General features: G+C 36.9%; 1 protein-coding gene across 4 annotated transcripts in view; it reads left to right on the top strand.

Moving 5' to 3' along the window:
• Window positions 1–19,151, top strand: part of LOC121423414 — a 155,926-nt gene extending 136,775 nt beyond the window's left edge. For all 4 annotated transcript variants that reach the window (XM_041618742.1, XM_041618743.1, XM_041618741.1 and 1 more), the window contains 14 exons: window positions 101–303; window positions 1,972–2,149; window positions 2,544–3,082; window positions 3,602–3,764; window positions 5,384–5,601; window positions 7,682–7,798; window positions 8,046–8,198; window positions 8,902–9,055; window positions 9,497–9,676; window positions 11,622–11,836; window positions 12,517–12,694; window positions 13,970–14,181; window positions 16,418–16,630; window positions 17,440–19,151. In XM_041618742.1, the coding sequence (XP_041474676.1) occupies window positions 101–303; window positions 1,972–2,149; window positions 2,544–3,082; window positions 3,602–3,764; window positions 5,384–5,601; window positions 7,682–7,798; window positions 8,046–8,198; window positions 8,902–9,055; window positions 9,497–9,676; window positions 11,622–11,836; window positions 12,517–12,694; window positions 13,970–14,181; window positions 16,418–16,630; window positions 17,440–17,646 (2,930 nt within the window). In that variant the 3' untranslated portion in view covers window positions 17,647–19,151. The remainder of the gene's footprint in view (window positions 1–100; window positions 304–1,971; window positions 2,150–2,543; window positions 3,083–3,601; window positions 3,765–5,383; window positions 5,602–7,681; window positions 7,799–8,045; window positions 8,199–8,901; window positions 9,056–9,496; window positions 9,677–11,621; window positions 11,837–12,516; window positions 12,695–13,969; window positions 14,182–16,417; window positions 16,631–17,439) is intronic.
• The last annotated feature ends 4,104 nt before the right edge of the window (window positions 19,152–23,255 follow it).

Genomic DNA, 23,255 nt, shown 5'->3' with positions numbered 1-23,255 from the left:
CTACTATACCTGTACATGTAGATTATAGTACATGTACCTGTCATTGAAGATGTCTTTGTTTGATGAAATGCTCCCCTTTTCTCTCCGCATCCATGCACAGCTCTTACGCCACCGACCGGTACCATGTACGAGCGTTGCCTCTCGCCGTGCACCCCGAGCTGTGGCAGCCCCGACATGGCTGAGAAGTGTGACTTGATGTCGTGCGTGGAAGGCTTCTCCTGTTCCCCTGGCCTTGTCTTCAATGGGGAGACCTGTGTGTTTGAGAGGGAGTGTGGATGCATCGTGGACGGAGAGCTCTATGACGTATGTCTAATCTTTTCATTTCTTGACTAAAATGTTATATTTGATAGGTTAACATTGGTTTGACTTTTGAAAAATCTGAGCTAGAAGGTTACACTTGTCACCTGTGTCTGTGATATGTTCCCAAAATGAAGCCCAGAAAAAATTGCGTTCGAAAATGTTTATTTAGTGCTTCAAAAATTGAAATATAAAGTGACCGGAAACACCATCTTAATTTCATCCCATACACTTATGTGTACTATTTAGGTGTCTATAAGACGCCTATTTACAAAATCGGGGTTTGCCTTGTAGTTTTAGCTTTTTATTCTCAATAATGGTTGTTTTCAGGGTTTAGTTAATACATGCACTTGTACACATGTTTCATCTTGGTTAGAGAATTTTTTAAATCGGCTGCTCACAAAGTTACACAATACCTTTACACCTATAGCATAATGTCTTATAGATAACAAGGAACAATTTTGCTTACTAGATTTGATAAGCATTTTTAATTATTATTTGAAAATTATAATAATGAAACTATTATATTTACCCAGGATAGCCACTTCAGTTTTGAAAACTGTGCTCTCATCGGGTCTAGCATGGACAAACAAAACCCGAATCAGCAGTGCTACATGTACATGTAGTATTATAATAATAAACACTCTGCAATGTATATAATGTTTCTCCATAAGGTCCTACATGTAAATGCTCTCATTTTATTTGCGTAGTATAAATGGGTATTAACTTATGTTATTACATTTACATGTTGTATCAATGAAGAATGGTAATGATAACTATTATCATGATGAAATTATGCTAACAGAAACCATGATAATGATAATGCCAATAATGATAACAAGATACATTTGAAGTAAATTTAAATCAAACTGTTTTAAATGCCTAAACCCTACATGTGATATATACTGTCACAGAATATATCTTGTAATGCAAATTTACATATCATTATCACGTAAGCGCACTACACTCCTCCACTTAAAGGACAAGTCCACCCCAACAAAAACTTGATTTGAATAAAAAGAAAAATTCAACAAGCACAACACTGAAAATTTCATCAAAATTGGATATAAAATATGAAAGTTATGGCATTTTAAAATTTCGCTTAGTTTCAACAAAATAGTTATATGAACGAACCAGTTACATCCAAATGAGAGAGTTGATGACATCACTCACTATTTCTTTTGCATTTTATTATATGAAATATGACATATATTCATTTTCTCGTCATTGTCATGTGAAATGAAGTTTCATTCCTCCCTGAACACGTGGAATTCCATTATTTTAACATTTTGTGCTTCAGGCAAGGAGGTCCTAATTGTCAAATTCATAAAAATTGAAATATTGTATAATTCAAACAATACAAAACAAAAGAAATAGTGAGTGACATCATCAAGTCTCTCATTTGGATGTAACTGGCTCGTTCATATAACTATTTTGTTGAAAATAAGCGAAACTTTGAAATGTTATAACTTTCTTATTTTACATCCGATTTTGATGAAGTTTTCAGCATTGTGCTTTTCTGATTTTTCTCTATTGATTCAAATCAACATTTTTCTGAGGTGGACTTGCCCTTTTAGGATACAATGTTGTGTACAAAATAATGTAGCATTTTAAAATTTGAATTAAAAAAAAAGAAACATAATTTGCTTCTATTTTCCCTTTTTTTGGCCTCAGATTGGGGAGTCCTATTTAGCTAATGATTGCACAGAACGTTGTGAATGTCGTCAAGAAGGTCACATGGATTGTCAACCAGTAGTATGCCATGAAGACGCAACCTGTGCTGTTGTTGATGGTGGATACCAGTGCAATTGTAATGAGGGCTTCGCTGGTCAGGGACTCCAAAACTGCTTTGGTAAGCGAGCTTGTATACCTTGCACCTACATGTATTCTCAATAAATGTATAAAAGAATATGTAGTTTTACTATTCTGATCTCTTGTTTTGCTGTGATTTTCCTGTTTTTCTTCATGCATATAACTTTACTGCACAATTCTACTAGAAGTACTTTGACCAAAGTCCTCTCTAATTTCTGGTGGAATTATAGCACCTTTGGTTGGGATGTCTGAGCTTGTCATGTATATGTTCAGACCATATTTACTTGTGTGTATAAATCATTATTCAGCAAGTAAAAGGGCAATATTTTTCAATACCAATTTGTATAAAAAAATATTACAGGTGTTTGTCTGCATATATTTCAAATTTCAATAGCTTTGCATGAATTTCTGTCTTTGGCATTCTTCCCAATCAGCCATCGATGAGCCCATTGAAACCTCTGCCTGTGAAGACGAAGATTTAACATTGACATGCGAGACTGGATTCATCGATGTCATATCTGCCTTCTATGGCCAAGACTCCCGTCTCAGCGCATGCCGTCCAACCGGATTCTTCCTGGGCTCATGTTCCGCTGAGGGCGCCCTCCTCGAAGTCCAGAACCGGTGCCAGGGTAAGGCTACGTGCACGTTCAAGGCAAGCACGGATGTCTTTGGTGACCCCTGCAACGTTGCGGCGTATGCGCGTGTGGAGCACCACTGTACCCCGGAAACTCTAGCTAGCGACGTCCCCGAGGTACCCGTTCGAAGGAACACCCCGCAAGGACGGACCATGAACTTGCAGTGTCCAGACGGCACCTTCCTGGACATCCAGCATGTCAAGTTCCAGGGGGAGAGTTGCTCCTCGGCTGCCAAGTTGATCGTCACCATGGCCTGCCAAGGAAGGACCCAGTGCGAAGTAGAAGCCACGCCAGCTAACATTGATGCAACCTGTCAGCCCGACAACAATATGTTGGAGGTATGTAGATGTAGATTACTACTTACGTATTTCAGCTACATCTTCCTTGTTTTATTCCTACTTCCCTTTTTCAATTGTTTTAGTTTTTTGAAAGCTTTTCCACAGAAGCTGCATTAACATGTTCTTTTTAATATTTTCAATTCCAGATAATTATCGTAATGTACATGTATTTTTCCTTTTGTAATGCCTTTTGTTACATGGGCTCCTAAAAGAATTTTTTTAGTATACCGCTTGGATAAATTGTATGTGTGTCATTTTATGTATCAGAGGTGCAAATGGAGAAGTTTTCCCAAACTTGCATAACTATTGTGAAAGTTATTTAAAGAAGCCGATTTGTAGTACCTGTACATGTACTGTAGGTGTAGTGATAATTGCACTTTACAAATAAAAATTATGTCTCTCTTTTTTGTCCAATTTTCTTCAAATTTTCAAATGTTTGCTTTTCTGATTTTCAAATTGGGTTGCATTCCCCTGTAAAGAGTAAAAGTTAATGGTTTTATCATCATCTCCATTCTACAGGTGACGTTTGAGTGTTCTGAACAGCCTGTGGATCGCAGCAATGTCATGGGTCACCCTTGCAACTACAACCCATGCGTGAACGGCCAATGTATTGCCACCGACACTCCCATTGGCTACCAGTGCTGCTGCGATAAGGGATTCACCGGTCCTGTGTGTGATAGAGGTGAGGAGATAATATATAATAAAATAAATAAATGTTATAGGATTTACAGTATGTAGCACACAGACATGTATCCACCTTGTTAGGTGCTCAGGGCACTCCTGTATTACCCCGGCGTAGCTAGGCTAATGATTTTGATGCGCACAGCTTTTCGAGGAATTACTTCCTGCTGGTACCCATTTACCTGGGTTGAGTGCAGCACAATGTGGATAAATTTCTTGCTGAAGGAAAACGTGCCATGGCTGGAAATCAAGCCCATGTCCCTCAGATTGATAAAATAAGAGTCTAACCACTTTACCATAATGATAATAATTCGCAACTTTATGCAACGGTTAATACAGGTTTTCTACAAGCTGCATGCTGTATTACCTCTGTTTTAACACGGGCACGGCTACCATGATCAGGCGCTCGAACATAAGGCATTCCGGCTACCCATATACTACTCCTGTGTAGAGAGTGGTTATGGCATATTTTCCTTTGTATGATTTGTCAAACAATGTCTGATGCTGTTACTTAGAATCGGCTCTTTTTTGCCTCTTTCCTTTGCACTCTATTGAGTTGGATAACAGACGATTGGTTTTGATGACATACCATCAACGATTTCTTGCAGTACATGTATTGGTTAAATTTGCTGTACAGAAAATATTGAAGTGCCAATGTTTTCAAAAACAATTATATATCCTCTTCTCAATATCGCACACTCCCGAAAGTTTCAATGTTACATTTTCTATGATATAGAACATCATGAAGTCCAAGTGATCATAACCCAAGTAATATTAAATAGACTGGGCTATTTTGATGCCTAAGAAGACTGGGGGGGGGCTAATTCAGCCCCCCCTTATGATCTCGGCCGTCGATCGTGCGATCGCAGCGAAAATTGGCACACACGTAACCCATGGCATTACCTACATTACTATAACATCAAATTCTGCAAAAAAATCTCATTAATTATGGTAATTTATGCGTAAAATCATAAGTTTGTTCTAATTAATAAAATAATGCCCCTGAAATGCTAATTTTTGTTTTACATACTCTAGATAGGCTTCTGATCAAATTTATGTAACAAAAATTTCAACATCACATTTATTTTCTAATGTATTCTATTGTTTTCTAAATTTTTTATGTATCTCCTTGTTTTTCGACTTTTTGTTTTCTATTATTTTTTCAATTGAAATTGTCGGGGACTTTATTTTGACCATAAAAAAGATAAATCAATTGATTTTAAGCAGTAAAAGGAAAAATATTGATACATTTATGAATTTTTACTAAAATCAATATTTTTATTGGATTTGTACACAAATTCACGTTTTTGAGTAATTTCGGGTCTGCATGCAATTACGAAATGTTGCGTAATTTCGAATCTGCCTACCCGGGGGGTCACAATTTTGGTCTTAAAAGTTGCGCAAGAATCAAAAGTAAAAAGTCAGCGAGCGACGCGGTCAAAAATTTTTTTAGGGTTAAACTCCTTATACCCCTATATGATATGAATAAAAACACAGTGAAATACATGTAAATTCTTCATAAATCAGTTAAATCTCTGCATGGGTCATGATAGAGATCTTTCATCTAGATAGACATGTGCACTGATCATATGTTTTTGCATTACATTTCCATTCCTTCAGAGGAGGGAGAATGTCGCGTATTTGGAGGGTCCCAGGTCATCACCTTCGACAAGAACCAATACCAGTTCCATGGCGATTGTCTCTATACACTCTTCAAGGACTGCTCCGCCGAGGAGAGCGGACGTGTTCCGATAGAGGTCTCGGTCAGAGGCCAGGTCTTCAAGTTCGTCAGGAGCATCTCTTTCATCAAAGAAGTCCACATTAAGCTCGGAACCAGGGTGAGTGAATAAACTCCCCATTGTGTGCTGGATAACCAACTTTGAATTTACTGGCCCGTATTCTGAAGTTGGGTTTAACTTAAACTCGGGTTTATAGTTGTGGTTTAAGTATGGATAGCCAATTGTTACATAAATCACTAACAGTAGAGATATAGTATCTTAGCTCATTTGGCTCTCAAATCATTCATAATTGTCTACAAAATATAAATAGATGATTGTCTTCACCATTGATGAATCAGGAAAGAGCACAGTATTGCATAAGAAAGATACAACCTAATAAAAGATTTGACACCTTTGGCCTCCCATCATTTTAGCACAGAATTAGACCATGGTCTAAGTTAAACCTGACTTCAGAATATGGGCCACGTATGTGTATCAAATTGTTAATATCCATATCCTGTGTGAAGTCTATAACTTTGAAATGAAATCTGAAGATAACAAAATGAAAAAGACGGCAAAAGAGGTAAAAACTACTTTGCATTCACTGTCATTATTTTCATCAAATAAAAATGCATGTTTTTGTATTGTTAATGACTACAACATGTATCTTACGGGGGAGGTGAACTTATAAATACTGCGTGGTCTCTTATTGACTGTGTGTAAATACTTAGTCTTGAAATACTTTAGATCTTTTGTGATAACTATTGATAATACAGAGAATAAATTATCATATAATTTTATTTGTGTAGAGAAGAATACATTGTAGCTTTAAGAGGAAAAACACTGCTTTGTCTTGCAACTTGCTAGCATAACTATTACAGCATAAATTATCGAGTAGTGGATCAAGAGTGTTATCATTCAAGTGGTCCTATATTATGAGACAACACTTCTGAGAATGTTGCATTTTGGGTTAGGAACCTGGCCAGTTTTGATAAGTTGAGGACTAGAGATGGTGCTATACATGAATGCTAGTTTGTATTTGTTTTAACAAATTAGGAAGAAAAAAATATCAAAAGAAATATCTAAAAAAAATATTGAAATCAGCGGTAGATATGAAAATATTATTTGAACAAGAATAATAGCTGGATTTTTAAAAGTGCCATACATGAATGCTAGTTTGTATTTGTTTTAACAAATGAGGACGAAAAAAATATCCAAAGAAATATTTAAAAAATATATTGAAATCAGCAGTAGATATGAAAATATTGTTTGAATAAGAATAATAATAATATCTGGATTTTTAAAATGATTTTTAAATGTGCCATACATGAATGCTATTTTGTATTTGTTTTGACAAATTAGGACAAGAAATATCCAAAGAAATATTTTTTAAAAATATTGAAATCAGCAGTAGATATGAAAATATTATTGTTTGAATAAGAATAATAATGGCTGGATTTTCAAAATGATTTTTGAAAGTGCCATACATGAATGCTAGTTTGTATTTTTTTTAACAAACTAGGAAGGGAAAAAAAATCTAAAGATATATTTAAAAAAAATTTATTGAAATCAGCAGTAGATAGGAAAATATTATAGTTTAAATAAGAATAATAGCGGGATTTTTAAAGCTCTTTTTGCCTGAGTATACAAAGCACTGCTTTTATTAACCTGGCTATTGCAGTGCTTCCTACAGGCGCTCTGGCATTTCGGGTACCCATTCACCTCACCTGGGTTGAGTGCAGCACAGTGTGGGTAAATTTCTTGCCGAAGGAATACACACCATGGCTTGGAATCGAAGCCACGTCCCTCTGATTGAAAGACGAGTGTCACAACCACTTGACCACGTCGCCCAGATCCAGTAGTTTTGTAACATATAAAACCATGTAACATTTTCTAAATTGCTTATGTTAAGGGACTATCCATTAGTTACGAAGTTTGCAAAATTTCTGTTAGTCTCCTTTTTCCTTTAGTAATGACTTTCGGAATTGAAGATTATATTTGTGACCATCTTACTTATGTGCATGGGGATGTTTCTTGTGACGAGTGAACTGGGCCTCATTTCATAAAAGAATTGCTGTGATAGCAACTCTAGCTAAAATGTCAACTTTCATATGAACTAGCCAGTCAGGATGCAGAGTTTTTGCTGTCGTCATGGTAGTTGATATCAAAATAATTCATTCACTGACCCTATTCATTACAGGAAGTAATCTTGGGCCGGGATCACCTTCATGAAGTTGACGGCTACGAGATGGAAGCACCATTTACTGTTTCTACCACCCGGGCTCTGCTAACTGTTAGACGTGCAGGAGATATGATGGTAAGTCATTGTTAATTAAAGGCAAAGTCTACCCGATGGTGGTTTTTTCTGAAAGAAAACAAAATGAATAGAAACGTAGTCAAGAAGTTATGGCGATAATTCATCAACAAATAACTTATTTTTCTATAAGCTATTAGTTTTGTGACATCACAGTAATTTTTACATGTACCTGTATCATCAAGGGGATTGATGGAAGATAAATTATCTTTATTATATATTTTGTTATATTGTTTTTGTACATTTACAGGTGGTTACTACTAGTGATGGAGTCACCATTGAGTGGAACACCAAAGGCCAACTGTCCATCCGAATCCCCAAGGACTTTCACCAAGCATGTGGTCTTTGCGGAGACTTTGATGGTGATGCCACCAACGACTTCAAAAACAGACAAGGACAACCGGTATGAATAAAGGCGACCGCACACCTTACGACTCGTCTGTGACCCGAATCCGGAATAAAATGTAGTAGAATTTGATGCTAATATTGAAACTTGGAATATCTTTCTGTGTAGTGTTCTAAATCATCTTACGAATACCTGTGAGCAAGTTTGTGACCATGCTATCATCCTTCTTGGAAAAAAAGCAAATTTAGTATCTAGTCATAATGATGTCATAGCAGTCGTACGACTAGCTACAATTTGAAACTAATTTGGACTTTACTAAAAAATAAGGGCTTGCAACCTTTCAAAATGGTTACAAAAGGGTATAGTATTAACCCTTTGCGCTGATGTTGCAATTTTACAGATTTATACAATTAAATTCAACAATCGTAATCATTATTTTTTTTCTCTCCTACCTTCAAATTAGATGAGCTAAAAAAAGGCAATAGTTCTTGGATAGCACTGTATAATAATAGTACCTATTGATAGTGCAATTGATAGTGCAATATGGATTTCCTAAATTAAAGAAAATATTAACATGGAAACAATTGCCATTATTATCCCCCCAGATTAATTCAGCATGCAAAGAGTTAAATCCAGGGTTCAAGTTGGTCATTCCTTTAGTGTATAGAATTTACAGCAAAGCAAATTGTCACTGGGGCAAAGGTCACAGAGCTGGTGAGAAATGATTAGTCTGATCTTGTTTTTCCCTGTTTGTATTCAGCTCCAAGGTACCACTGCTCTTGCTCGGGCCTGGGCTCACAGCACCAGGGATTGCACCATCTGCCAAGGATGCCAGAATATAGATGCCTGCACAAGAAGAGCAGGCTATCAGCAAGATGCACTCCAGATTTGCTCCATCATCAAGGATGAAAATGGTATGTACTTAATAAAGGTCAATTCCACCTCAGAAAAATTTTGATTGGAATCAACATTGTTGTGTGGAAGCACCGTGGTTAAGCGGTTCTGACTCTTGCCATGTAATCAGAGGGTCATGTGTGCGAATCCCACCATGGCCTAGCACCCTTTTGCAAGGTGTCAATCCACAATTTGCCACTCTCCACCCAGGTGTTCATAAAGATTTAAGTGATTTATAATCTTGGCTGTCAAACATGCAAGCGTGACAATTGACAGGTGCGTTACCCATGGCATAATCTATAAAACAGGTCAGATTCTGTGAAAAATCTCATTGCTAATTTATTATGCTAATTTATGCGTAAAATCAAAAGTTTGCTCAAATTAACTAAATAATGCCCCTAAATTTGTTCTCTTAGGAATGAATTAATTTTCAGAACTGAAACTGATTTCTTTTTCTTTAGGGCCATTTGCTGACTGCTTTGATGATGTTGACCCCGAGCCGTACTTCAATGCATGCATGCAGGACCAGTGTGCGTTGCTTCCCAAGCAGGATCTCCGATGCGCCCACTATGAGGCGTATGCTGATGCCTGCCAGGTCAGGAGAGTCCAGCTACTGGGATGGAGAGATGCCACCGGCTGCGGTAAGTCATTCAAAAGCCAGTATGATTATTTGTTTTATTTAGACTTACAATGTAAATGGGCAATTCCATAAGTGTCGTACGGGACATTTAGACAACAATGTCTTTTCTCTGGGCTGAATGCTCGAGCAATACATTTTTTTCGTTGTGGCTATGATAAAGTTCTAGTGGGTAGTCATGTGAAAATCACAACCAACCTAATTGTTGTTTAGAGGTGAGTTAAAGGCGAAAATGTTTTGGTGCGAATGGGATGCAGAGAGGTCCTGTATGACATTCAACATCTAAAAAGGATTTTGTATGATATATGTAAATATAAATGACAAAGAGACGATTGCTCGCTCTTATGTTTATTCTTGGGATAAATTTCACTGAAGTATACAAAAGGAAAGGAATCTACTTCCAAACTTTAAGAAGTTCGTATACTTTTTGGCCTCCTTTTATTCTTAGTTTTCCAACTTTTCTCCCTTTGCTGAATTATTAATAACGATGATAAACATCTGTGAATTCTTATTGAGCAGTATTCATTTTTAACTGCAAATTACAATACATAGCAAGTAAAATCTTGAAATTCAACAGACAATTAAAGGTAAATGCTAGTTTTGGTAATGATATCAAAATGAGTTCGTACAGAATCCAATGAAATGACCACCAAAGTGTCTGTTTGTATAAATAAGACGCATGTGCCAAAGGATTCTGGAAGAAATTGTGTAATTGCTGAGAAATCAGCAAATAAGCACAGGATTCGGGTAGAGCGTCGGGTCGACGCTCTATGCAATAATTATACATTGTCCCATGTGCGCTTCTCTGTGTTGGGGATCTTCGGTGTTAAAATTTTCCAGCGTAGATTTCAAGATTTCACAAAGTTCAGTTAATGTAACTGTACCAGATCTAGATCCTCGATGATATACTGACAATTAAGCCTTGTTTTACAGACTTTCTCATGAAATAAGTGTTTACTGCATCTACTGGAATTTCTCTTTAAGTTACAGCTATAAAGGAAAAACAGGAAAGCCTTTTTAAGAAACATCTTATTTATGATTAAGAGTCAACCCTGTAAACAGGTGTGCAAGGGAGGTGATATTCTCTTTCACATGTAAGAGACTGTAAAATGTGAGATATCTAGTGTTGAAGTCGATGGAATATTTGTGTTAGAGTGAAAGTAAATCATCTACAGTGATTTTGAAGAAGGGGGCTGGTAAAGACTTTGTGATCTTTATCTTAATCCATTTTTTGAAAACAGTCGTCATGAATATTCATTAGATGGGCTGATGATGTCACATCTCCCCCTTCCGTTTTCTTTTGTTATTACATAAAATCATACTTTTTTCATTATTTCATACTTGTGTGAATAATATGTCTCCCTTATAATGAAATAAGTTGCAGCAATAAATTTCTTGTGCACTAAATCAGTTGTCAATCTAAATTTTCTAGTTCTTGGAGGTAAAAATTTCATATTAAAAGATTAAGTGGGGATGTGACATCATCAGCCCATCTAATGAATATTCACGACAACTGTTTTCACAAAATATTGCTAGACTTTAAAACTCAATAACTTTGTTTATTTGTTATCCAATTTTGATGAAATTGCCTGCATTTTGCTCAGTGAATTCTACTGTATTTATTAAGCTATAAATACATGTACTTTCAGCCTGGACCATCCCTTTAAGTAATCGCATGAAACTAGCTAAGGAGACAAAAATATATAAATCATTAAAAAGCAAAAGGGCACTTCAAGTTCTTGATTAACTTCTTTTGACCCCACCACATTTTTATGGGTTTTGTATTCTTTATGTCTGTATAAGAGTACTGAATCATTTACATACTGTACATTGTCCTATGTATATGATTTGATATTCACATGCTGTAGATTGTTTTCATGTTTTTACAGAAATGTGAAAATAATCTTTGTGAACTTTTTGTGAAGTGTCTCCCTTGATTCTCCTGGTAGGTTACATGTGTCCACTTGGCAAGGTGTATTCGGCCTGCTCAGAGGGTCTCACCAAGCACTGTGGATTGACTGCGGTGGAAGCGTCCTGCACCAAGCGATGCTACGAAGTCTGCGAATGCCCGCCGAACAAGGTCATGTCCGGCCGAAGCATCTGCGTGGCTCCCGAGGAGTGCGGCTGTTTGAACCAGCACGGGATCGACACCTACTATGTACCGGTGAGTTGCATCTTTGCACACTTACCAACTGTCCCTATTCAATAGGGACAGTCCCTATTTTTATAGCTGAAAGAAAATCCAACAATTTTCATCTATAACGACCCTGCATCGCTATTTGTGGGTAATTTGCCTATAGGGTTGTGTAGTAAAGTTAGCAATGACCCTGTCTATTTGTTTTTGTTTGTTTGTTTGTTTTAATGCATGGGTCACTACTTATAATTCAACAGTGCAGCGGATCTAAATACTAGCTACTATTACAAGAAAATAGCATACCGACATGTACCCTTGTGAATACTGCTAACTGATTATTCAAGTGTAAAATTTGCACCAAATTCAATACCAGGTTGTTTCAAGACCACTATCACACAACAGTAAAAAAAAAATGTCCAAAATGGGACATAGGAGGGCAGTAGTGTACACAGGATTTTTTAAAAGGGCGGTTTCAAGCTGAATGAAAAAAAGGTCTAAAAAATATTTTAAGGGGGGGGTATCAAAACAATTAAAGGGGGGGTTCAACCTCTGTAACCAACCCCCTTGCGCACGCTACTGGGAAAGGGAAAGCAAATTAATGATAAAGAAATTGACTATACTGATTTTGCGTATCGCTCTGCACTAGTTAGATTCATTTTCTTCTAATTTATCAGTTGTGTAGAAATCTCACGAACAAAATTTCTTTGCAGGCTGGCATGACGTTCACCAAGTATGGGTGTGGCCAGGAGTGCACCTGTGATCAGGGAGGCCGGATCAGCTGCACTGCATACTCCTGCCATGAGCATGCCACCTGCCTAGCGGGCAGGGATGGGGTCTATGGCTGCCATTGCAAGGCTGGCTACTCGGGCAATGGACACACCTGCCACAGTAAGAGCTTTATTCTTCAGGGTGGGGAGGATGGTGATGAGAAATATGATGATGGTGATGCTGCTGCTGATGGTTGTGGTGGTGATGGTGGTGATAGTGTTGGTGATGATGATGAAATTGATGAAGATGGTGATGATGATGGTGATGAAATTGATGAAGATGGTGATGATGATAGTGATGAAAGTGATGATGATGATGGTGATGCTGCTGATGGTTGTGGTGGTGGTGGTGATAGTGTCGATGAAGATTATGGTGATGAAAGTGATGATGATGGCGATGCTGCTGATGGTTGTGGTGGTGATGGTGATAGTGATGGTGATGATTATGATGATGAAAGTGATGATGATGATGGTGATGATGATGCTGCTGATGATGGTTGTGGTAGTTATGGTGGTGATAGTGTTGGTGATGATGATGATGGTTGTGGGGTTGATTGTGGTGGTGGTGATGAGGATGATGGTGATGATGGTTATCATGGTGGTGGTTGTGGTGATGATGATGATGGTAGTGATGACGATTATTACGATGGCGGTGACGATTATGTAGTTTTAGTGGTGGTGGTGATGGTAATATAATGATGATAATGGTGATGATGATATCTTAATGATGATGATAACATTAATGATGATAATGTGATGATGGTGTTGATGATGAGGAGGAACATGAAAGATAATCATGATGTTATGGGCGAGGCTGGTGATGGATGATGATAATAGTAATAAAGGCATTCGCAATACGCAAAACATATCCACTGAATTAAGGGTGCTCAAGAATGATGAAGAAAATAAAGGTAATGATCTTGATTGCAATCTTGACCATCAAACTGAATTATGCCATCTTGACCATCAGACTGAATGCAAACTAATAACACAAGAATATATACATGTACAGCATGAGTATAAAGACAATGAAAAACATATCCACACAGATGTACTTTATGCTATGGCTTTATGCACCATGAACACTGTGGATTACCGTATTTCATCAATCTCCTTAATAATTGCTGGACTGCACATTTAACTATAATTTCATAATGTATACTGGGTTTTTCAAAATGTACCGTCATTATTTTTTATCATCATAACATTATTGTTTTATGCTACATTTAATCGCCAAATTATTATACCCCTGCAAGTGCATACATTTCAGCTTTTTAGCAGCAGTATGTGTACAATTGTTTTACTTGAAATGAATAAACCATGAAATGGAATGAAATACATAGTACCCTACGTGTAGATCTCAGCGCAATGTCAAACTTTTTTTTCTTCTAAATAGTGGAGGTTGTTGAGTATCCGAGGATGCGTGCCGTGGTGACGGAAGGTCAGGTGATGAATCTGGACTGTGGGGACTATATGCTGGACATCCTGGATGTCAGCTATGGTAGCCTGGATGGGGTGTGCGAAGGGGAGGACCAGGACCCCGTCTGCGAGTCCTACAGCTCCTACTCCATGGCCCTGGGAATCTGCCAAGGATATCAACGATGCAGGGTAAAATGGACGTTCAGGGAATTATTCTTGTGAAGAATTCGTAGAAAAGGACAGGGAACCAACAAGAATTCAGTGATTGCTTTCAAATTAGGCCCCAAGGGTTGATCACAACCCCCCCCCCCCAAAAAAAAACGACTGTATTAGATTAAAAAAAATTCTAATGCTTACAGCTCTCATCAATATCTTTCATAACTTCTCACAGTAAGTTTTGTGCATCTGTTATGACCAAATTTTGAGGCGATTCTCTTTGTGCTTCCACAGTGAATTTTTTGTGTGCTAGTTAGACTGAAATTTGCTCAAAATTATAATATTTTGTATTACATGTTTACTACGTATTTCAATACGAATTTGCCAATCGTATATTCAGATTAAATTCACAAATAAATAACATTTTCTGCCGTTATAGATTGAAACGGATAATGATCTTTTGACCACAGAGGACGTTTTGTGATCTCGTGCCTTCTTGCGGCGAAATAATGTGCATTTAAATTAGTGTACCTCCATTTTAGGGGAGACATCAGGGATCATGATATTAACAAGAAAATCAAGAAATTAGATGCTTTAATATCATTAAGAGTTTTGGATGTGGATTGCAATATTTTTAAAAAAAATCTGAAATAAGGAAAATACCAGAAATTGTTCTCTGTTGACACTCGTTTCATCGAAAAACGAGAATACAGAAAAACTCTACTGAAATCAAGTAATCTCAGGGCTGGACGACTCAGCAAGACCTAGTTTTTTGAAAAATATGAATGATACATGTATATTCTTACAGTTCCTGCAAACGGAATGATATTACATGTTCATAACAACAGCAGGTTGACTTCCCATACAATAAGGTTATCATGATCGATAAATGATTTTCTTATTCCTTTGGTATTCCTCTCTGAAAATCCCAGCGTGTGATCTTCTCTTTAGAGACTCTCGCTTCACCAAACGTCACGACCCATCTGTCTACTACACTTGCCATAGTCATGATCCATAAATGATTCTTTACTTCCATTCATATCCTCTCTTTCTCTCTCTATATATCTGAAGATCCCGGTTTGTGATCGTATCTTTGGAGACCCTGCTTCACCCAGCGTCACTACCTATCTGCCCACTTCACTTTTGTAGTCATGATCCATAAAGATTCTCTTCTTTCCTTCATATCCTCTCTTTCTCTCTCTCTATATCTGAAGATCCCAGCATGTGATGGTTTCATTGGAGACCCTGCTTCACCCAGCGTCTCTACTTATCTGTCTACTGCACTTGCCATAGTCATGATCAATAAATGATACTTTTCTTCCTCTGGTATCCTTTTCTCGCTAAAGATCCCAGCTTGTGATCCTCTCTTAGGAGACCTTGCTTCACCCCGCGTCACTACTTATCTGTCTACTGCACTTGCCATAGCCATGATTAATGAATGTTTTCTTGCTCTCGTATTCCTCCTCTGAAGATCCCAGCGAGTGATCGTTTCACTGGAGACTCTTACTCCACCAAATGTCACTACCTATCTGCCCACTTTACTTCCGTAGTCATGATCCATAAATGATTCTCTTCTTCCATCCTCTCTTTCTCTCTCTCTCTACATGTAAATCTGACGATTCCAGCGCGTGATCGTCTCTTTGGAGACTCTTGCTTCACCAAACGTTACTACCTATCAGTCTTCTACACTTGCCATAGTCATGATTGATGATTCTTTTCTTCCTCTTGTATTCCTCCTCTCTTAAGATCCCACTGTGTGATCATTTCATTTGAGACTCTTGCACCACCAAACGGCATTACCTATGTGTATCTGTCTACTACCGTTGCCATAGTCATGATCCGTAAATGATTCTTTTCCTCTTGTATCCTTTTCTCACTGAAGATGTCAGCAACAGAAACAAAATGATATTACATGACAGCAGGGTGACTTCCCATTCAATAATGTAGTCATGATCAATAAATGATTTTATTCCTTTAGTATTCTTCTCTGAAGATCCCAGCTTGTGATCCTCTCTTAGGAGACCCTGCTTCACCCAGCGTCACTACCTATCTGCCCACTTCACTTTCGTAGTCATGATCCATAAATGATTCTCTTCTTCCATTCATATCCTCTCTTTCTCTCTCTCTATATCTGAAGATCCCAGCTTGTGATCCTCTCTTAGGAGACCCTGCTTCACCCAGCGTCTCTACTTATCTGTCTACTGCACTTGCCATAGTTATGATCCATAAATGATTCTTTTCTTCCTCTCGTATCCTTTTCTCGCTGAAGATCCCAGCATGCGATCGTCTATTTGGAGACCCCTGTTTCACCAAACGTCATTACCTGTCTGTCTTCTACACATGCTCTCACAACCCGGTGGTCAAACATCCTAAGATGCCGTTCAAAAAGATCATCTGTGAGAACCATCCTGTTGTCCTGAACTGCAGGGGTGGTTTCATCAATGTCCTCTACGCCAGCTATGGACGCTCCACTGGACGTGATGTAAGAACCTTGGATGACTCTAATGAACTAATTGATGAACAGTCAAAGGCTCAATTGTTCCATTCTAGTTGTTAATTCTTCAGAAAGTGAAACAATTGATCTACAACAAATTCAGACAAAAATTGCGCTCTGGCTAAATTTGGACAACGGAATGTCCACTAAAATTTCATATAGAAATCCAATAAAACTTGATTTCAAGCTAAGATTTACAAACGTGTGTGGACAACTGATTTCTTCCTTTACTGCCCAAATTCAATTAATTTTTGGCCTTAGCAAATTTCATCAAAAAAAATCCAAATAAAAGAATTGACTAAAAAAAGTACTTATAAATTGAAAAAAAATAATAGTAGTGAATTACATTAGAAATTTATTTTCAAAGTGAATTTGTCTGAGATACTCCAAAAGGTATGTAGACTATAGAATTTTCAGATTACATCTAGGAAGCAACATTTGTGTTTTGTAAAAAGAAAAAAAGATAAAATCCTGAAGATTTACATCACAAGCAAAGTGATTACTACATTTTATTGCAATCGTCGACTCGGTCCTGAGAACTCGGGGGGGGGGGGGGGGGGATAGCCCCCCCTCCCAACTTTTAGGTGTCAGAATAATAGCACAGCCTTTTCATAGTTAGAAAGACTATACATACATCAATGATTGCAGTATTTCAATAGTTAATAATAGCACAGTCTTTTCAGAGCTAGAAAGACTATACATACATCTACATGTAGATTTGCAGTATATCAATATACAACTTTCTTGTTTCCTTTTTGAATTAAGGCAGCAATATTCATTCTGATTCTCCATTTCAGATCTGTGCAGCGGACAACATCGGCGACCAGTCGTGCCACGAGCCTACTTCTCTGAGCGTGGTCATGTCCAAGTGCCAAGGCCACGCCAAGTGTGAAATATGGGCCAACGACAAATTCTTCCCCGATCCTTGCCCGGATACCTTCAAGTACCTGGAGGTACAGTATGAGTGCGTAGGCACCAAGCTCATCTACTTCAACACCATCTAGGTTGCTCTCGTGGCCTGTTTTCTTAAAACCTGTTATGGTAACGAATTTCCAGTAACAGTTAAAAGCTACTGGAATCATTCAATTTGATTGGCTGACAGTAATCTTGTTACAGAAATCGTGCATTTGTTATCATACCAGGTCTTTTTTGAAACAGGATATCATCACCTAGGCATCTTTGAAATCTGTGATTTTCATTTCACTCAACAGTAGTCATACTCTATTCACGATATGCATGTAGGCATGCATTATTTATTTAATCAGTAAACGTTCTGTTTTCATCCGTACATCCGTACATAACTTTTTCCATAGGGGTTCACAGTTTGGATCTTATAAAACCAATTCTTAATCAATTTCGATTCAATGGAATCTGATTATTTGATTTAACGTCACAAAAACTTTTAGGGAGAAAACATGCTAAATGTGAAGGTTAGTTCATTTCAAAAGAGTTTACATTTTTATTTCATTTCAGTAAGATTTCTACATAATAGATCTGAGGTTTAAGATGGTATCAATTTAATTCATTTTGATTTTACCTTCATTGCTGTACTCTAACTTGATATAAAGTCATCATTCATTGCTTGTCCACAAAGGTTGTAATCTCATCAAAATATTTAAATTGTAAACTCAGTGCAATATTACTACATTCTTGATCGGATATAAATATGTTAGAGTATTCTGAATACTTTTGAAAAACTCTTATTCCTTGAAGATGAATGAAAATTTCTAGTACATAAACTAAGTGCAATATTAATACTTCCATGATTAAATGTATATTTTACAGTATTATAAATATATCACTTTCTGAAAAGATGTGGAATGTGAACAGATATTTAGTAATAATAATAATAATAAAAAATAGTGGTAATAATAATAATATTATCAATAATAATACAATTCTGTTTGTATACCACACAAATCTGTTATAGATACCGTAGCTCCACACAGAAAAAACAACAATTATAATAAAGTAAAATAATATAACAGCACTGATGGGGCTACCCTGCTGAAAAAAACTAAATAAAGAAATAAGTAAACAATATTAAATATTGAAAGCGCCACATACTTAAACATCAATGAGACTCGTCAAAATGCTTCTTGCCTTACACTATCGTACATTCCAAAAATAAGAACAATTGGCCGAGATATAGATTTATTAATTAATCGATCTTCATTTTTAGAATTTTTATACCTTGTTGTTACCACTGTCAGGCGATTTTTTAACAAAATCCACGATTGGCCTTTCATTACTGATCAAGAAAGCTTTTGAACCATTTGAAAAATTTTCTATGATCAATACGATTGCCATGATTGATCTGGTATGATCTGACTTGATCTGATAAGTTCACTACAATTATTTCTCGATTAAGTACGCTGACTGTTTGAATTGTAGCGCAAATTGTGACAGTGGGAACTAGATATAAGAATTAGACAATAATTTTAGCATGTGCAATATTCTTGTCGATAAAGATACTGGTATCTCAAGTGCAATAAACAACTACTACCCATACTTCTCAACTATTATTGTCTATTTGTGTGACTTGTGTTATTGGAACCTATTTAGTTTTTTTCAAGGCTCCTGTCCGGGAAATTGCCCTTGTTTGTATGAATTTTTCTAGTGTCGGTTTCCATAATGAAATATAAAACAGAGAGGGAAAGAGAGCAGGGTTCCCACAGTCATGGAAAAATCCTGGAAAAAATTTGTGGTCATGGAAAGTCAGGGAAAAGTCAGGGAATTTGGAAAATACATGTATGTGAAAGTCATGGAAAGGTCATGGGATTGCATTTACCTCTTGAACATGGCAGCTTTCCAGTTTGTCGTGTCACGCAACTCTCATACTCTGTGATCATACTCCGCTATTATAATTGGTGTTCATGATTTCCATTTTTCCCAGTTTTGTGACATCCCAAATTCTACATAACTCCCGGGACAGGAAGTCATGAAAAGCAGCAATTCAGTCATGGAATTCTGTGGGAACCCTAAGAGAGCTACATGTACATGTATAGCAGGAAAATTGAATCATTACATGCATGTATTTAAGCAATCTCAATATATACTGTACTAAGCAAAATAACATTTTGAAATGCTACTGCCATGAGAACAGATCATCTTGTATATCAGGAATCTCATATAGCATAATGAGAAATAGACATCTTGTAAATGACAATTGCCCGGAATATAAATAATTCTCGTATTATTTTTGTGTAAAAAAACAACAACAATGGAATGAGAATTGAAAGAGGTGTTTAATACAGGGATTATCACCTTGAGTACTGAACAAGTTCTAGCAATGAAGAACTTCAAAATTTAGAATGGATGGGATTTAAAACGGCAAAGGCAAATCCTCACCTGCTGCTTGTCTGTTGAACAGGGTTTTGAAAATATACTATAGCAGGTGCCGTGGCGTGGCTGGAGATGGTTCAATATCAGCTAATGTTCATTAAGAAGCATCTGTGAAATCTCCCCACCTTGCTACTAGGAAGGTGAAAAGCCGTCTAAGGGGGACTTAATAAGGCATCACAGCATAGCAGCACTGCTGCTACATTGAATCGTGTGATGCAGGTGAGACTGCCAGAGGCGCTCCACTTGTTTTTTGTTTTACTAAGAAATGATATGCAATGTACGTTCTGCAGTGAAGACTATATGCTGATTGTATCATCTTTTTCAGCCGCAGCTGTTGAAAGAGCAACACAGATGAGGTTAGGTTGGTGAGCTTCAGCCTATTCCTCTACCAGATTACCATCATTTGTTTCTCTGTATCTCATGCTGGTGCTCTTTCTGTTTTAAGTCCTCGATATTGACATTGGTTTATTTTTGTATGTTATTTCCAGGCAAAAGACATCAAGAATATACACAAGAGGAAGAAATACATGTAGTATCACCGACTAGTGCCTGAGGATGACTAAAAGAAAAACTAGTTTCTTTTATGAAGCTCTCCTCACTAGTCGGGGTTACAAATAGACAACAAGAAAAGAAAGAAATGAAAGAAAGAAAATAGGTATAAAAGTTAGGATTTACAAATATATAAAACAAAATCGGTATGAAAAAAAGAAAATCGGTATATAAAAAGAAAATCGGTTTAAAGGAAGAAAGTCGGTATAAAGCAACAATACTGAAATCTTGTCAGTCAGTCTGGGAAAGCTGTCTATGATATTGGTTGGGTGGAAGTCAGAGGTAACTCTTTCTCCAAACGGAAAATTAGTACCAAGAGGATTGTATGCTGATGTCACAGAGAGCTTTCTCAGACTGACAAGATTTCAATATTGTAGCTTTCACTTGATTGGTCAATGATGATGTCATGTTTTGTGAATATTGCGCTGCCATATTTCTCAAGAGGCCCTTCTACAACAAGCCTTATTCTATAGGAAACTTTTGACGAAAGTGTCGCTTGCCCTTTGGAGGCACAATTCAATGGGAAAGATGTTCATATTTGTTGTTTCATGAAAAACAATTTAAAGAATAAAGTCTTCTGGCGACTGGCTAATATATCATGGTTTACTCCTAACCTGATATTTGGCCTTTGAAACAGCCACGAAACATGAAACACTCAAGAAAAGGATGCAGAAATCACCCATTTCCACAACACTTCTCAACTTGCTGTCCAAACAAACGATGAACCTCAGTTTGTTTTGTAGTATTACTGGGTAGTCGTGTAAAAAAAAAGGACAACCAACAAAAAATTTGTTGTCCATGGGTGAATTAAAGGAGAAAATTGTGTGTGTCGTGCGGGACATTTCTGAGTCCCATACGACACATAACATTTTCACCATTACATGTAATTCATCCATAATCAAAATATTTAGTTATCAGTTTTTCACCTGTCTACCCCCTATAACTGTTTCACTGACAGAAAAAAGGAAATGTTAATGCTCAAGGATTCTGCAAAGAGTCTAGAAATTTTCGAAATGTACTGTACGACACGCTTGGAAAAGCCAATTAGCGAGGGAAAGAGCAGTGCAAAGCATCAAGCAAGCAAAGCGTTATAGTTCTAATGAGAACGTAGACTACTACTACTTGTATGTTTGACATATATATAGATTAACGATAATAGCAAATTTCTAATTCCCACTGTCCTATCTAATCCCACTGATCTTATCAGATTACATAAGATCATATCAGGGCCCCGTCTTACAAAGAGTTGAGATTGATCCGATCAATCGCAACTATGGACAGCCAGCAACGTCAACATATAAAATGCAGGTTTGTTCAAAAAATTTCTAGATATGAATGTATTTCCATAAATTCATTGATTTATTGATTTCTTGACAATTTGGTGAGTTCTCCTTTGTTTACAAAGGACATTTTACAAATTTCATGTAGAAGAAATTATGACACTGATGGATTTCCATAGAGTTACGATTGATCGAATCATCGTAACTCTTTGTAACACAGGTCCCAGATCAGTTGTTGCAATCGTATTGATTGTGAAAAATATTTTGAACAGTTAAAAACTTTTCGCGATCAATATTATGAAAGGCCAATTGTTGCATTTGTAAAGGCTTGCATGGGAGTGGGAAAGAGGTAACAGATATAACAAGAAAGAGCGCAAGGGACAGGTTTATTCCCAATTCGTCTAATGCCAATTCTTCCACTTGCTAACTCGTCTACTATCATCTAGTCTACCATCAGTTCGTCCACTCACCATATGGTCTACTTTCACTACTTAGTCTAATGCCATTCCGTCTATTAGCCATTTTGTCCAATAGCCATTTAGTCTACTTTTATATACTATATGGTCTAATTGGACTAAGTGTTAAATTGCGCAAAATGAATGAAAATGAAATGGATATTAGACCAACTGGCTATGAGACAAAATAGACGATTTGGCGATTAGACAAAGTGATGATTGGACCAAATGCTTGTTAGACGAAATGTTGATGGACGGAATGGCATTAGACTAATTGAAAGTAGACCATGTGGTGAGTGGACGAGTTGGCAATTTCTTTAAGGGACAGGTGAGTGATCATGGAGAGAATGAGATACTAATAGAAAGACAGGGAGTGAGGGAAGAATGTGAAATATGCACGATAAATATAATGCCGAACAATGCGAATTGGAGAATATGACACAAACAAACATAAATGAACGGATTTTAAAGTCTTTGTCATTTTGTTCTAGGAACAGATTGTGTTCCCCCCCCCCCTTTTAAAAAAGGACAAGTCCACCCCAACAAAAAGTTGAATTGAATAAAAAGAGCAAAATCTAATAAGTATCACACTGAAAATTTCATCAAGATCGGATGTAAAATAAGAAAGTTATGACATTTCAATGTTTCGCTTATTTCTCATAACAGTTATATGCACATCCTGGCTGGTATGCAAATGAGGAGACTATGACGTCATCCACTCACCATTTCTTTTGTATTTTATTATATGAAATATTCTAATTTTCGCCTCATTGTCAAGTGATAAACAATAAATTCCTCCCCGAACATGTGGAATTAGTCTTGTTTAATACTATATTGGTTCAGTCAGGTCTATAAAAAAGAAATATTGTATAATTCAAACAATAAAAAGCAATAGTGAGTGATGGACATCATCGACTGACTCACCTAGTTGTTCATATCACTGTTTTGTGGAAAATAAGCGAAACTTTAAAATGTCATAACTTT

This window comes from Lytechinus variegatus, chromosome 11 (genome assembly GCF_018143015.1).
Source record: "Lytechinus variegatus isolate NC3 chromosome 11, Lvar_3.0, whole genome shotgun sequence".
NCBI lineage: Eukaryota > Metazoa > Echinodermata > Echinoidea > Temnopleuroida > Toxopneustidae > Lytechinus > Lytechinus variegatus.
The sequence above is the reverse complement of the archived record's forward strand: the minus strand, read 5'-3'. Positions and strand labels throughout refer to the sequence as shown.